Raw genomic sequence first — 14,106 nt, forward strand, 5'->3', positions numbered from 1 at the left:
ACTGAAGCTTGAATAACTTAATCAGCATACAAATTACACAGATATAAAAGTTCTGTTTCATTGTCTTAACTTACAGTTTATTTTGTACAGAATTCATTATGTTATACATCTAAGACTTATTATATTGTATAAATAGCTGGGGTGTGATGTATATACATTTCCAGTGTTATCATTCAGCAGTTAATGTATGCATTTCACAATACACTCTCGTGTATTTCAATGTAGTGCACATGATTTATATCCATAGAAGAGCACATCTGCTAGGAAAAATCTGCATTTCCTTGGTGGGGCTTTCACCCCACCTGGCAAGACAAGGGTTTCTCCATTCTCTGATGGACTCTTTGCACTGTCTATGGCTGTAAGGTCTGCTTGTACATTCCCCAGGATGAGTTAAGGACCAGCAGCTCCAAACATGAACGTGGGGGGGTTGGACAGGGGCAGGAGAGTGGGGCAGGGTCCCTAAGGGGTCCCTAAGGGTGGGGAAGGGGCACAGGGAGCCCCAGAGTGGGGCAGGGTCCCTAAGGGGTGGGGAAGGGGCACAGGGAGCCCTAAGAAAAGGGCAGGGTCCTTAAGGGGTCTCTAAGGGGTGACTGGGGTGGGGAAGGGGCACAGGGAGCCCCAGCTGAGCACTGTGGGCTGAAGGAAACAAAAGGTTCTGCCCATGGGAACTGGCAGCTCTCCCTTCCCTGTCCTGTGCACACCCAGCTCTGCTGCCCCTCACTCCTGTCCCTGCTGCCCTGGCAGGGCTGGGGGCTGCCCCCAGCTTTGTTTTTAAAAGTTTGCAGCTCCCCCGTGTGCCATTAACCCCTCTGTGCCCACAGGGCTGCTCTGCAGGTCCCATTAACCCCTCTGTGCCCCCAGGGCTGCTCTGGGCTCTCCTGTGGGATGTTCTCACACACCCTGAGGGCAGCAGAGCCCCCAGAGCCCTCTGTGCAGAGCCAGCAGTCAGAGATGGTGTTGGTTTGGTATTGAATCACAGGTATTGCTTCCCTAGGCACCTACTGAAGCAGCATTCTAATCCATCTGCTCCTATTTGCAGACAATTCTACTTTCCTGCATACATACTTACATACATACATTTTGTGCCTTTTGATCACTTGGCTACCATTGCTTTGTTCTCTCAAAAGCAGAGATTCTTTCATCAATGTGTAAATGCTGTTCAGTTAACAGCAAAGTGGAATATTATATATTCCATGAATAAAATATTGTATTTAACAGCATCACTGAAAAATATTTAGGTGAGTGGGAAAATCAGGGGGGAGGAGGTGTTTAAAATAATTTAAAATTGAATTTGCTTAAATTTATAGAGTATGCCATAATTTTGAAATTAAAATTTGAGATACTTAATTTAAAAGGAACTGATCAACTCAGAACTGTTTGGCATCAGATACATTCATGTTGAATAGATTTTCCTTTCATCTTATGAGAAGTAGCATAAAGGCTCAAACCAGGATAAAATAACTCCACTTTATTGGTGTTATCCCAGTTTTACTGAAAATAGAGAGTTCCCTCTTCCCACTTCTTTTCTCTTTTTTTTTTGTATTGCTTTTTTTTCCATGGTTGTATTGCCATTTTCCATGTAAGAGCTTTCATGTGATGACATGTGATGGAAAAGAAAAAGAAAATTTATGAACCTGCAGACTTTTCTTTTTTCCCCTATTGCAAGATTTGAGGATTGGGATCTTTTTGTGGACAGCTGTCCCCAGTTCCACTGTTTAACTGGGTCCCAGTTCCATTGTTTAACTCTTCCCAGTTCCACTGTGTAACTGGTTCCCAGCAGCAGCGCTGCTCCTCCCTGATGGGCAGGAATTGTCATTTAGCTTGGGCAGAGGAGGACACCACCTCTGTGGCTCTAAAACCAGCCCAAATTCAGCCACTGAGCCACCCAAACCCTCCCCGAGGAGCTTCACGGCCACGCTGGGACCTGGCCCTCAGTGGCACATGGAACACAGCCCAGGCCCCTGTGAGCTCCTGCCCCAGGGGGTTTGGGATCAGCCAGACCAGGAGCAGCAGGAAAGTGCTGGAAAGGCCAGAGGTGTCCCCTGGTGGCTCTGGCCCGTCCCTGAGTGCCCAGGCACGAGGGACAGCCAGGGTCTGGGCATCAGGGACAAGGGACACCCCAGTGTGCCAGCAGGGAACCCCTGAACTCTGGGATCCTCCAAGGGACATTCTCCAGCTCAGGGAAGCCGCTGACCTCTGTTACCATGGGTGAGGCAGGGGAGCAGCCCAGGGCACCTGCACGGCCCTGGGGACACGAGAGGGACACGAGCAGGGAGCCTGCAGCAGGGCTGGAAGGAAAGGTTCCCATGAGGAGCCTCACGGAAGTGGAAGGAAAGGCTCCCATGAGGAAATGGAACCTCAGTGGGAATGGAAGGAAAAGGTTCCATGAGGAGATGGAATCCAAAGCAGCGCTGGAAGGAAAGGTTTCCATGAGGAGATGGAACCCAAAACAGGGCTGGAAGGAAAGGCTTCCATGAGGAGATGGAACCCAAAACAGGGCTGGAAGGAAAGGTTTCCATGAGGAGATGGAACCCAAAACAGGGCTGGAAGGAAAGGCTTCCATGAGGAGATGGAGCCTCATCAGGGCTGGAAGGAAAGGTTTCCATGAGGAGCCTCACAGGAACTGAAGGAAAGGTTTCCATGAGGAGATGGAACCCAAAGCAGGAGTTGAAAGAAATATTTCCATAAGGAAATGGAACCCAAAGCAGGAGTGGAAAGAAATGTTCCCATGAGGAAATGGAACCTCAGTGGGAGTGGAAGAAAAGGCTTCCGTGAGGAAACAGAGCCCAAAGCAGGAGTGGAAGGAAATATTTCCGTAAGAAAATGGAACCCAAAGCAAGGCTGGAAGGAAAGGTTTCCATGAGGAAGTGGAACCCAAAGCAAGGCTGGAAGGAAAGGTTTCCATGAGGAAATGGAACCCAAAGCAAGGCTGGAAGGAAAGGTTTCCATGAGGAAATGCAGCCTCAGGGGGAGAGGAAGGAAATATTTCCATGAGGAAACAGCTCTCTCTGAGGCCATGGGCTCACTGGCTCACTGAGGCTTTGCTCTTTGGGCTCTTTGCCCTCTGCACCTGCCAGCAGAGCTTGGTTCCTCTGATTTCCAGACTCAATCAATCTGTGGTCAGTTTGGGTCAGTACATTGTGCAAACAATAGTAAATAAGGGATTTTTTTTGTTCTGCTCTCTGCTTGGGCCAAATAATGCATTGGAAAGATAAGTTAGATTCTAAAAAGGGGTTTTTTATGTTGTTAGTGATAAGGATCATTGTAGGAATTCATCTTTCCTTATTTCCTGGATCACTGAAAGGGGAGAGAACATTTGTTAAACAACCCAAGACTTCATCTGACGCACAAGTGCTGCATCCCTTATGAAACAGAAGCATATCTGTGCTCTATTATTTTCTCTCCTCAAAATTAGATTATAACAGATGCCATCTCCTCCCTGTGCAGTTCAGTGCCAGCAAAAGCAAGTCTCTAATCACTTATATAAGCCTGGTGTCATCACTTCTAGTCTCGATGTTAAAATTCCTGTATTTTGCAGCAGTTACATTAAATATGTTCCCAGTTGTGGTTAGGACCCAAATGCAGAATTTCCCACAATTTTCTGGTTTATATATAAATTCAAATCTTGCTTTGATCTGCCTAAAGGATGGGAACTCCAGTATGTAAGGCAGTTGTAATTTGGCTCTTGTGGTTATTGCACAGGATCCATCACAAGAACATGTGATTTATTGGGGGGTTTAAGTATTCTGTAGATTCAGGCTTTTCCTAAGTGCAATTTTCAACTTATCTCAGCCATCCTTCAGTAAAAAATTAGATGTGATGCATATGAAATGGCAGCTTTGTTTTCCTTGATAAAATTGGATAGTCCCTTGTGTGGCTGCAGTCCCAATGTGCCTTTTCTTCCCTTTTTAATGAAACATGGTGTAAAGTTTTTCTCTTTAATGGCTTCATGGCCAGGGATGTTTAGACAAGGCTGTTGAGCATGAACTTCTCTGGCCTGCTGAATCTACCACCAATGGATTCATTAGCACAGAGTAACAGTTACTCCAGGCTTTGCTTATTTCCTAGGAAATTTTCCTTCCCACTTTATGCATTCCAATGCCACGTTTGACTTTCCCACTCAGATAATAACAGGTATTGTCAGCCAAGCTACTGTTTCAGCAAAGCATTCCCCTTTGAAGTATGTGCTGGGGTTTTTTTACAGGTTATTTTTTCATATTAGCAATGACAAAAGTGAACCCAGGGCTACTCCTTGATTTTTATTTTCCAGGGTTTATTATTATATTTACAGTTCCCTGTAAGAAGACACAACCCTTTCCCAGTAAGAGTTCTAATTCCTTTCTATGTTTCAAATACTAACGACCCATATGGAAAGGAGGAAGATAATCAGTGATGAAGGAGGTATCTCTGGGGGCTGAAGCAGATGAATAAAAAACTCAAATCATTATAAATATTACTGTACTACACTTTGGTACAACTGGAAAAAAAAAAAACCCAAACCCCTTCAAAGAAAATATTTAATGTTCCCTAAGTCAAATAAAATTCACAAACAATATAAGAAGAAATTAACCACATGGGGTTTTTTATATCTGTAAAAAATAATAAGACTACTTGGCTGCATTGCACATAGGCAATAAAGTGAGATTCATTCCAATCCCTTTTTCCGTGAGCCTCCTCTCAGGCTGTGAGCAAGAAATGTCCACTGTGCTTTACAAAGGACGACGACTAGAAAAAATCAATGCAAACAAACATCCCTTTCTTTTCTGATTGACCATTTCTCATGAGAGATGACCAACAAATGGAGTCTCCTCTGAGTCTGAGCGCAGTTGGATCAGCATTTTGCTAGAACCAGGCAGTACACAGCAACAGCCATCGTGTGTGACACCTCCAACACCTACAGGGAGCTGTTTTGGGGGCACATCCTGGTTTGTGGTGAAACAGGATTAACTCAGCCAGCCTCTTGGACCTGCTCTCTGCCATCAGGTTATCATCTCAGGACCTCCAGGGTTGGGCTGTCTTGTTCCTATTGCTGACTGGACTGACTGGTCCACCATCCATAAACAGAAGGCATAAAGGTGATTACAAACATAAGAAAGTAGTTTTACATATTGTCTTGCAGTCTTTCCATATAGTCCCTAAGTTCCTTGGAATCACCAAGATTCATATCTTGGCATACCCATTTAATATTATCATCACTGTCAAATAGAATTGAGTTGGTGTAGGGGCCTCCATCCTCTGGCAGTATTGTTGTATATGAAGTGAACTTTACTCGCTTCTGCTTTGGCCCAGAAGGATTTATAGGTTCACTTTTAACTTCTTTTTCACAAAGGTACTCAGAAGATCTGAGGATATGATTATGAAGAGTCTTCTGAGAACTCCCATTAAGGAGAAAGTTGCTTTCTTCAAACTGCATCCCTCTGTCAATCATGGTAGTGCACTCCTCCGATGGGAGCGAAATGTCCACTGGGTTTTCCAGGAGCTCCACCTCATTTCCAAGCCAGACCCAGTCATGGGAATGGGGGATGTTGCCTTGCTCACTCACAGCAAACCTTTTGTGCCTGTATTTCCAAGCAAATGCCACGCAGTTAATCAGAAACACCAAGATTGCCAAGCAGAAAACACAGAGCAGAGCGTACATGCCAATCTCCAGGTCTGTCAATCCTCTGGAAGTCAATGAGAGATCACTGGGATTGTTTTCTCCTGGTATTTCTACCTGGGCAGGGAAACCTGTGAAGGCAGTGGGGTTGTTTTGAAGCTGGCCATCCTCCAGGGACTCCTGATCAACGGGAGAGATGAAAGTTGTGCTTTTGTTTGCATTGTCCTCAGGGCCAGACACATCCTCGTGGTTTTTGGACCAGTCTTGTGCTGTCCTCTCTTGTTCTGCAGCTTTCTCTATGGCATTGCCTGCATGGCTTTTAAAATCTTTCTCCACATCATCGATGTCATTGGTGCTCCCTTTCTGGTCCAAATCCTTCTGACCAAACTTCACTTTGACGTTTCCTTTCCCCATGGCCAGAACGCTCTTGCGCTTGGTCTTCTGGCAGGGCTCGCTGATCACCATCTCAATTTTGATCAGGGGCCCCTGCCCGTCCCCTTCTGCCACCACCACAGGCCAGAGGGACTGCAGGCTCTGGTGTGAGGACACCACCATCTCATCCAGGGAGGTGATGGCCATGGAGAAGTCCTTGGAGTCGTAGATGTCCAAGGGCGTCACCGCCCCGTCGCTGAACAGAACCCAAGCACTCACCACAGCCTCCTGGTGGGGAGAGGATGGGGAGAAAACAGGTGAGAGAGAGAGCACAAATCAGACACTTTGTTGCTAAAGTCTGAAAAATAATACAGAGTTTACTTTGGTGTTTCTTTTTGGTTTGTTTTTTTAAAGAAAATGGAAATGTCTACTCTGCTTCTCATTTTCTTGCAGGCTTGTGTTCTCTAGACCACTGAGGCATTTACCTCACCTTCAGGAACTATCAAAGAAACACTCATGTAGATTTAATAAAAGTGCTGGAAAAAAACAATTGACAATTCTTTTTTCTCAGTCTGAAGAGAGAAGCCTCTTTTGAATGCCAGAGCCTTATGATGAAAATAATCATATTTCCAACATCACGCTCAATTAGGTTTGTAAAGGACCCATAATGGGGAATTTCTCTAATGCTGCAGTTCCAGGGCCTCATGGAATGCAATGAGCACGGCTGGAATGTGTCGGGCCAGCGAGCCCATCCAGCCCATGGAACAAACTGGGAGGAGAACATATCTCAGTGCAGTACTTTATATTTTCTGTCATGCTTTCAAATATGCAGGACTTGCAATATGCAAAAGGAATTGTGGTCTTTCCTGGGAACTGTAGAAACACTCATAAAAAACACCATTTTTATGTTTTGACCAAACCAATTTGTCTTCTTGCTGTGAATTGCTAGTGCAAAAAATATAGTTCCACTTTCTGCACTGATGTAGAACCTCAGCTCTATGGAATCTATTAAAAACCACATACAGAATTTGTTCTGTGGTCTCATTAAAAGCTATTTAGTTCCTCAGATTATACGGTTCAAAGTAAGCACAAACTCATCAGTTTTCAGCAATGCAGGTCATGAAAACTTCTGTACCTACAGCCAGAGGTCGTTTTGGCTGAGCTGACTTTGGGAGACAATTAAAGACTGGCATTCCCAGCCCTGCTTGCACAGCTAGGCTGCATTTCCCCACAGAAAAGGAGATTTTTGTGGCACATCCATGTTTGTTTGGCACTGTGCATCCCTTTCCCTGTGCTGTGAGCTCCCCACAGCAGCTCTGGAGAGTGCAGGGGTCACTGTGCAGGGGTCAGGAAGATGAATAGCCTTTACTGCAAGAAGTGACTGCTTTTCACAGCCATATATTCATTATATCTGCTGCCTAAAATTTACAGCAAATTCCTCTGCCAGAGCAGAGGGAGCATTAGATGAATTGGATGCATTTTTTGGGGCATACCTGTTTGGGAGTGCGCAGGATGTCGTGGGCAGAGGTGGTGGCAAGGATGGCTCTCTTGTTTCCTTTGCTGCTCTGAAAGGACACAGACAGGCCTGACACCAGCTGCACCCCCAGGTCAGCAATGGTCACCCTGTCATCCAGAACTATCACTGTCTTCTCTGCCAGGATGGAATCCGAGAGAGGGGACAGGACCTGGCAGGAGAAAGGAAACGCCCTGCATGAAACAGCAATGAAGTGTTTTAAAGCCAGGCTGGCCTCTAACCAGCACACCAGATTAATCCTGGGTTCGTCACGTCCATGTCTAAGCCAGAGCTGGTGTTTCCCCCAAGACATTACATTCATTTGCTGCTAAATTACTTTATCTAAAAAAATAATTTAATAAAACAACAAATCACTTCAAAATTGCAGCTTGATCTCAACAAAATATATATAATATAGAATAAATTAAATAGATTTGTTGGGGTTTTTTTTGCAAGTCATTTTTGTGGGGTCTTAAAACTCCCTGTTAATGCAGTGCAGCCCAGGACAGAGTGTGACACTGATTAACACTGAAACTCAGTGAGGGGATAAATAAGTGCTCAAAGCCTGGCTGATGGGAACTTGGCCTGTTGCCTTTCTAGGGACACAGGACCTGAATGAAATGAAAGTGAGACTTGCAAAAGAACTTTGGAAATGCCACTGGGTGCCTGCCTGCATTTTTCAATGCCAAAACACTCCTGCCAGTTGCTCTAAGACCTTGTTTCCAGCATGCTCAGAAAGAGACTCATCTTTATCCTGGTGACAGAAACAGCTGCTTTGGGACCAAAATAGCTGAGGTGTGATTTGTCTAATCCAACAGGAGAAACCTGCAGCACAGCTCCCTGCACTGGAGCTTCCTGCTCTTTTAGGGTCACTGGAGAGAGAGAGACATTTTAAGGGCAGAAATCCCTTGACCTCTCTATCTCATTTAATTCAGGTTGAAGGGAGCTGAGCCCTAAAATCCCTGTGTTGACTCCAGAGTGTGGCCAGAACATTGCAGGTGTTTGCAGCCCCTGAGAAGAGCCCCAGTGCTTCTACTCCTTTATTTTGATTAAGGAAGGTGCATAAATTTGGACAGAGATTAGGTGGGAACATGAACACTCCAAAAGGCATCTGAAGATTATTTTTGTGTCCATGGTTTGTGATTGGTTTTGTGAACATGAAAGGACTAATTTTTCAGATATGTTCAAGCATGTAAAGGTGCATGTAGATATTTGGTACAATCTCCCAAATGAGTTATGAGTTAACTGCAAATATAAGTTATGCTCATATGGTCCCACTGAAGTGAAAAGGAGCTGGCTATGTGCCTCATGTCACCTCTTTCACCAGCCAGAGAAATCCCCCTGTGTTCCAGTCACACTAAATGGACAAATCCCTACAAAAGCTTCACCTAAGGGCATTCCATGCAAGTGACAAATAGCCACAATGAAAACCCGCTCAAACTTCCTTTTCTGTTTAGCATGCCCATTTTTCCAGTTTGGTTTTTTTTATTATTTTTTTCCCAGAGATCAGTGAGTTTTCCACCCCAACCCCGAGCCCTGCTAGCCCAGGGTGTGTGTGAGCCCGAGCCCCCTGTGGGGCTGCAGGGGCTGTACCTGCACCGTGGTGATGCCTTGCTCACGCCCAGCCAGCACCCGGCCCTCCTGCAGCTTGGCCACCTTGGGCTCCTCCACCTTCATGAAATCAGCCACCAGGTCCGTGATGTCAAACTGCCACTCCGAGCCCAGCAGGTAGGTCAGGTGGCCTCCCAGCTCCGAGGACTCAGCCACAAACTGCGTCAGGACCCTCACCAGGGCGTGCTGGTACTGCAGGGTGCAGCCTTTGCCCTTCTTCTCGTCATCCTCCTCATCCTCGCTGTCCCGCGTGGGCCTGTGAACACAGCCAGCTTGGTCAGATCCCCCCAGCCCTGCAGAGCTCCAGCTGCACCTCCTCTGGGGGAGATGGCAAAGGGAAGGTGATTCCCACAAGGCTGGAAAAGCTCAGAACCAGGAAGAGCAGAGAAACTCAGAGCTAGCTGCAAGGTCTGAAGGCAGAAAAAGTTACAATGGTATAACAAGCAAGGACATAAAACATTAGCTTGAGTTTTAGGTTAAGACAGACCTTAAGACTGCAGAAAAATATGCTCAACAAGGTAGTAGAAGGTTTTAAATTTAATGATGAAGTACTGTGTGTTGTTAACAGAAAGCAGACAAGCCAGCATTGTGTGCAGGAGGTGTAGGTGTGCCTTTAGTGACTGGCTAGAACAGCTGTCTGTAACTTTAGCAATATGCTATTAGCTAAGAAGTTTTCAAAATGCTCTGTCACAAAAAAATCTTTAGCTGCTGTTAACAAAACATTTGGGCTCCCCTTCAGGGCAGGGTTACTCAGATTACACCGTGCAGGACACCTGCAGCACTGGACACATTTCCTTCACCGTTTTCTATCTGTCCCCCTTTCAAAATAGAACCTGTGAAACAAACCAGCTTTCCCTGGAGCTCAGAGAAGGCATCACAGTGACTTGTACATGACAGCACTGCTGCCACACCTCACAGACTTTTTTGTCTGCTTGAAGACCCAGTTTACCACCAATATTTAATATTTTATATATTTTTTTCTCTTGTTCATTGCCTGGCACAAACACATGGATCCTCTTATCTCTTCCAAGTCAGGTATTAAGCAGTGGGTGGTCACACTTTTACTCATTATGCCCCCATGCTGTGGATTCATTGCTCAGAAATAATTTCCCTCCCTCCTGTATTTATTGAGCCTGAAGCCACCTCTATATCAAGGGTGGGAAATACAGGATAAGTCTCTCATTTTTCAAAGTATTGCAGGAGGTAGTTTTGTGGTTACTGTGTCCCTTTATCTCCTCCTTTGAAATAGCAGCTATGGAAAACTATTATAAAACAGAATTGCTTTTGTTATAAATTGTTTTATGACAAAGCTGGCAGCCAGTAAACTGAAAACATATCTAAGAAAAACCCTTGTGCTCTTCAAAATGACTGAAAGTCCCAGTGTTACAGAACCTAATCCACTGGAAATACATTTTCAATGCATCACTTGTTAGCTGAATATTTATATTCAGCCTCAAGTAAATGGTCTGTGGTGCCTTTTGGTTTTGTTTGTGTAAAACAAGTGTCCATCATTACTTGCTGAGTGAAACATCATTGAATAACAGTGGAATTGTTAGGGGGAAGGCTACAAAAAAGGATTTATATTTCCCAAAGAAATTAGTCTTACACAGTTTGACTAGCTGGGTATTTCAGGGAACCTTTCAGTTGTTCTCTCCTTCCCAGCCCTGGTGTCAGTCTGAAGTCAGCTCACAGTTGGCAAAACAGCCACAAAGAAAGTTCTAGAAGGGGAATGTTCATCAAGCTTCTGTTGTTCATATCCATCCATGCTGTAAATGAATTCATGAACTCCTTAATGTTCCCACTTTCAATTTATTCATGTGTTCTGACCCTCTCCAGCTCAGCCAAGCCATAACCCAGCTCTGAACAATCTCAGACTTTGGCAGGACCAAGCTCAGCTCTGAGATTTGGGGATTTGACCCTCTCTTAATAATACAGGCAGTACCATTAGTGCCTGTGCAGAGCTGCAGAAAAATGTGCAAAAGCTGTTCAGGTAAGGAGCACTTGTGGGATTTGGGGCAAAAGAGCACAGAAGAGATGGGAACCAGCCTTGTTATGGGAAAGGAGAGCCAGAGCCAGCGTGGTGTGGTTGGCAGGAGATGTTCACATATTCAACACCCACCCCAGCATCATGTACACAACTCCCTTCCTGCTCCTGTTTGTCCCTGCCCAGGGCAGGGGTTGGAACAAGATAATCTGTAAGGTTTCCTTCAACCCAAACAATTCAGTGAGTCAATGTTTTATTCAGATCCAATGGGTTGCTGTTATCTTTATTTATGTGCTTGTTTATTTCTACTTTCACTGTTTAAAACTTTGCACTGCTGGACTGTCCAAGAGGAAATCTATTCCAAACAACTGGAGGGAATTCTTTTCCAGCCCCAGCTGATAAATATGAGCTGTGGAATGACCAGAGGGGAGGACTGCTGCTCAGGGGCACAGAGGGAGCACTCCTGTCCTTATTTCCAGGACTGGGACCGTGTGGGCAGCCAGTATTTACCACAACAAAGAGATTATTCAAGTCCAGCCCATTCCTTGGGGTATCTTAAATGCAAAGGCTCCATTTCAGCACAAAAACATTCACAGATGTTGATATACTTCTCCTCAGAAACATGTTTTCTGTGGCAGACAAATGTGGAGCATCAGAAAGCCTCTCCAAAGCCTGGGATGAGCAAGGCACGTTCTTTGTCAGTGCAGAGGAGAGGGAGGTGTCTGGATTTTCAGTACAAGCTTTGCAAGTCTGCTTTGCCAGGTCTCAACTCAAGTTCTTTCTGGTTTTGTTTTATTTTTAAACAAAGGATATAATTTTTCCACTTTAAAACCACAAAATCAAGATTTAGGCAGTAAGTCAGTGTTTGAGATCCAGTGAATTGCACAGTTCCCTTTAAACTCCTCATTAAAGTGTTTTCAGTAAGCTTAAAATCCTTCATTAAGCAGGAAGCTCATTTTCTGCTCAAGACAAGTCCTGGTGAACATAAGCTATTGCTGCATATTGTGCTTTTTTCTCCTTGGTCATCTCTGAAAATTTCTCAGAGTCCTCCTTAGCCTATTTCTTGCTGCTTGGCAAACTTGCTTGGAAGGTTTTGTGCTTTTCTGGAGCGAGCCAAGGTTGCCAGAATTACATTTAATTTACATTTCACAGAGAGAAAGGCTCTGCCAGGGAGCTGAGTTAAAGCAGCAGCCTGTTCCAAGGGTGCCTGCAAGCACTGATCTAATCAGTGATCTGTCAGCTCCACATTACAGACCTTGTCTCTGAGCAGTTGAAGTGTGTCTCTTTTAATCTGCACCCCTCTCCAACCAGGCATCACATTCTTGCGCCGATGCTAATTTTCTGTTTAAAAAAAAAACCCCAACCCTAAAGAAATCAGTTTTGCTGGGTTTGGATTTGAAATACTCATTACAAAGAGTCGTATATTTAAAAAACATTTCCAACACCCCTAATTGAAAAAGAAATCTCTCTCAGATACAAATTACAAAGCACTAGAAGCTGATTTAGTGGAAGCCACAGAAATAAGCTGCACATAACTCCACTCACAGTTCAAGAAGAAATGTAATTTGGTTCTTTCACAGATCTTGAAAATACAGCCTACCTATTAACAAAAATCTCCAAGGCCTTATCTCCAAAGGACATTAAAGTCAATTAACCAAAGGAGCAAATTTACAGCTTTGTGCAGATGCTGTTACCACCAATGGAGTGGTTTGAATCCAGTGTCTCTTAATTTCACAGCTTTCCTTCTGAGGGGCAGCACTCCCTGAGGGTTTAACTAAAGCAGTTTCTTTTCTCCTGCTTTTAACCCAGGCCAGCTTTCCTGCTTTGGTCTCCAGAATGGGACAGGACCAAAGCAGAGCTCAATAAACCCTGCCTGAAGTGAAGCCCATGCTGGTGGTGTTGGGAGCCTCCTGAAAACAATGTCCTATCCCAGCTGCAAATATTTACTGAAATTAAATTTCCAGCTTGTTCTGTGAGACTTTAGCCATGCAATTCCTATTAATGCAAGCTGAAGCCACTCATGCCATGTAAATATGTGTGCACAGAGCTGGTGCAGCAGCCTCGAGAAGAAGGTAATTATTTTGCAGATGCATGAGGAATAGAAATAAATGTTCTTGTTAGACTAGCAGAGTCTGCCTGGACCTCTTCTACACTCTAATATTTGACTTTAATTTAAATATACACCTGCTGTTTGCTGAGGCTGGGGGTTTGTGCAGCCTGGGCTGGCTCAGGCACCACTTTCCCTGCACCACTCAGGAGCTGATGGTGGAGCTGAATTTCACCTGCCCAGGGAGGCTCCTCCTGTCTGTAGCAGCACCCACCAGAGATCAAGTTCTCCTCCTGATAATATTAAAGATTTGCCACATATTTGCAGGCTGATCTGGTAAACTGTATTGCTGCTCTGACACAGGGGAGAGGAACTGGGTTTTTTTCCAGTTTTTGGCATAAAGCAGCCTGTCTTTTCCTTTCTGCTCTCTGACAAGTTCCTGCTCCTGCAGCAGTTCAGACCAGCTGAAAACCAACACAGTTCAGACTGTGCAGGGGGCATTTGTAAAAGTTTTGTAAAGACCCTGCTTTCTTCATGGCTTTGTGGAAATCATTCAAGGAGTCAGAGAGGCAAACATGTCTGTAATCACATGTGTTTTACAATTACAAACACGACAGGGTTTACAGGGAGCAGCAAGGCATTTTACTGGCTCGAGAGCCATCCCTGGGAAGAACAGATGTGATCTGGGGCACATAAACTCTCTCAGGTCTGAAGGAGAGCAGCTGTATCAGAAGAAGAACAGCTATGCTGATGCACAAACGTTTCTTTTGCTAACAGCACCAATAAACACGTTTAAAAGATTATTGTAAACCCAGTTCTATTTTGCCATCTGGCTCAGCCAGCCACGCTGTGGGGGTGGGAACGAGGCCCTGGGGCAGCCAGAGGAGATGAAAGAAACTCTGGAGGTTGGTGAAGTGTCTCTGCACAATCCCTATAAAATATTCCATCATTTTACCTGCTGTATGTTGATGAATAACTTCATA

General features: G+C 44.8%; 1 protein-coding gene across 1 annotated transcript in view; it reads right to left on the reverse strand.

Annotated features, from left to right (window-relative positions):
- Positions 1-4,252: 4,252 nt before the first annotated feature.
- The window catches only part of TMEM132B (transmembrane protein 132B), a 218,896-nt gene continuing 209,042 nt past the window's right edge, over positions 4,253-14,106 (reverse strand). Inside the window, exons 7-9 of the mRNA XM_031059490.1 lie at positions 9,075-9,348; positions 7,462-7,653; positions 4,253-6,256 (exon numbers count right to left, since the gene is read on the reverse strand). Coding sequence (XP_030915350.1) covers positions 5,102-6,256; positions 7,462-7,653; positions 9,075-9,348 — 1,621 coding nt within the window. The 3' untranslated portion in view covers positions 4,253-5,101. The remainder of the gene's footprint in view (positions 6,257-7,461; positions 7,654-9,074; positions 9,349-14,106) is intronic.

Source organism: Geospiza fortis, unplaced genomic scaffold (genome assembly GCF_000277835.1).
Source record: "Geospiza fortis unplaced genomic scaffold, GeoFor_1.0 scaffold145, whole genome shotgun sequence".
Lineage (NCBI taxonomy): Eukaryota > Metazoa > Chordata > Aves > Passeriformes > Thraupidae > Geospiza > Geospiza fortis.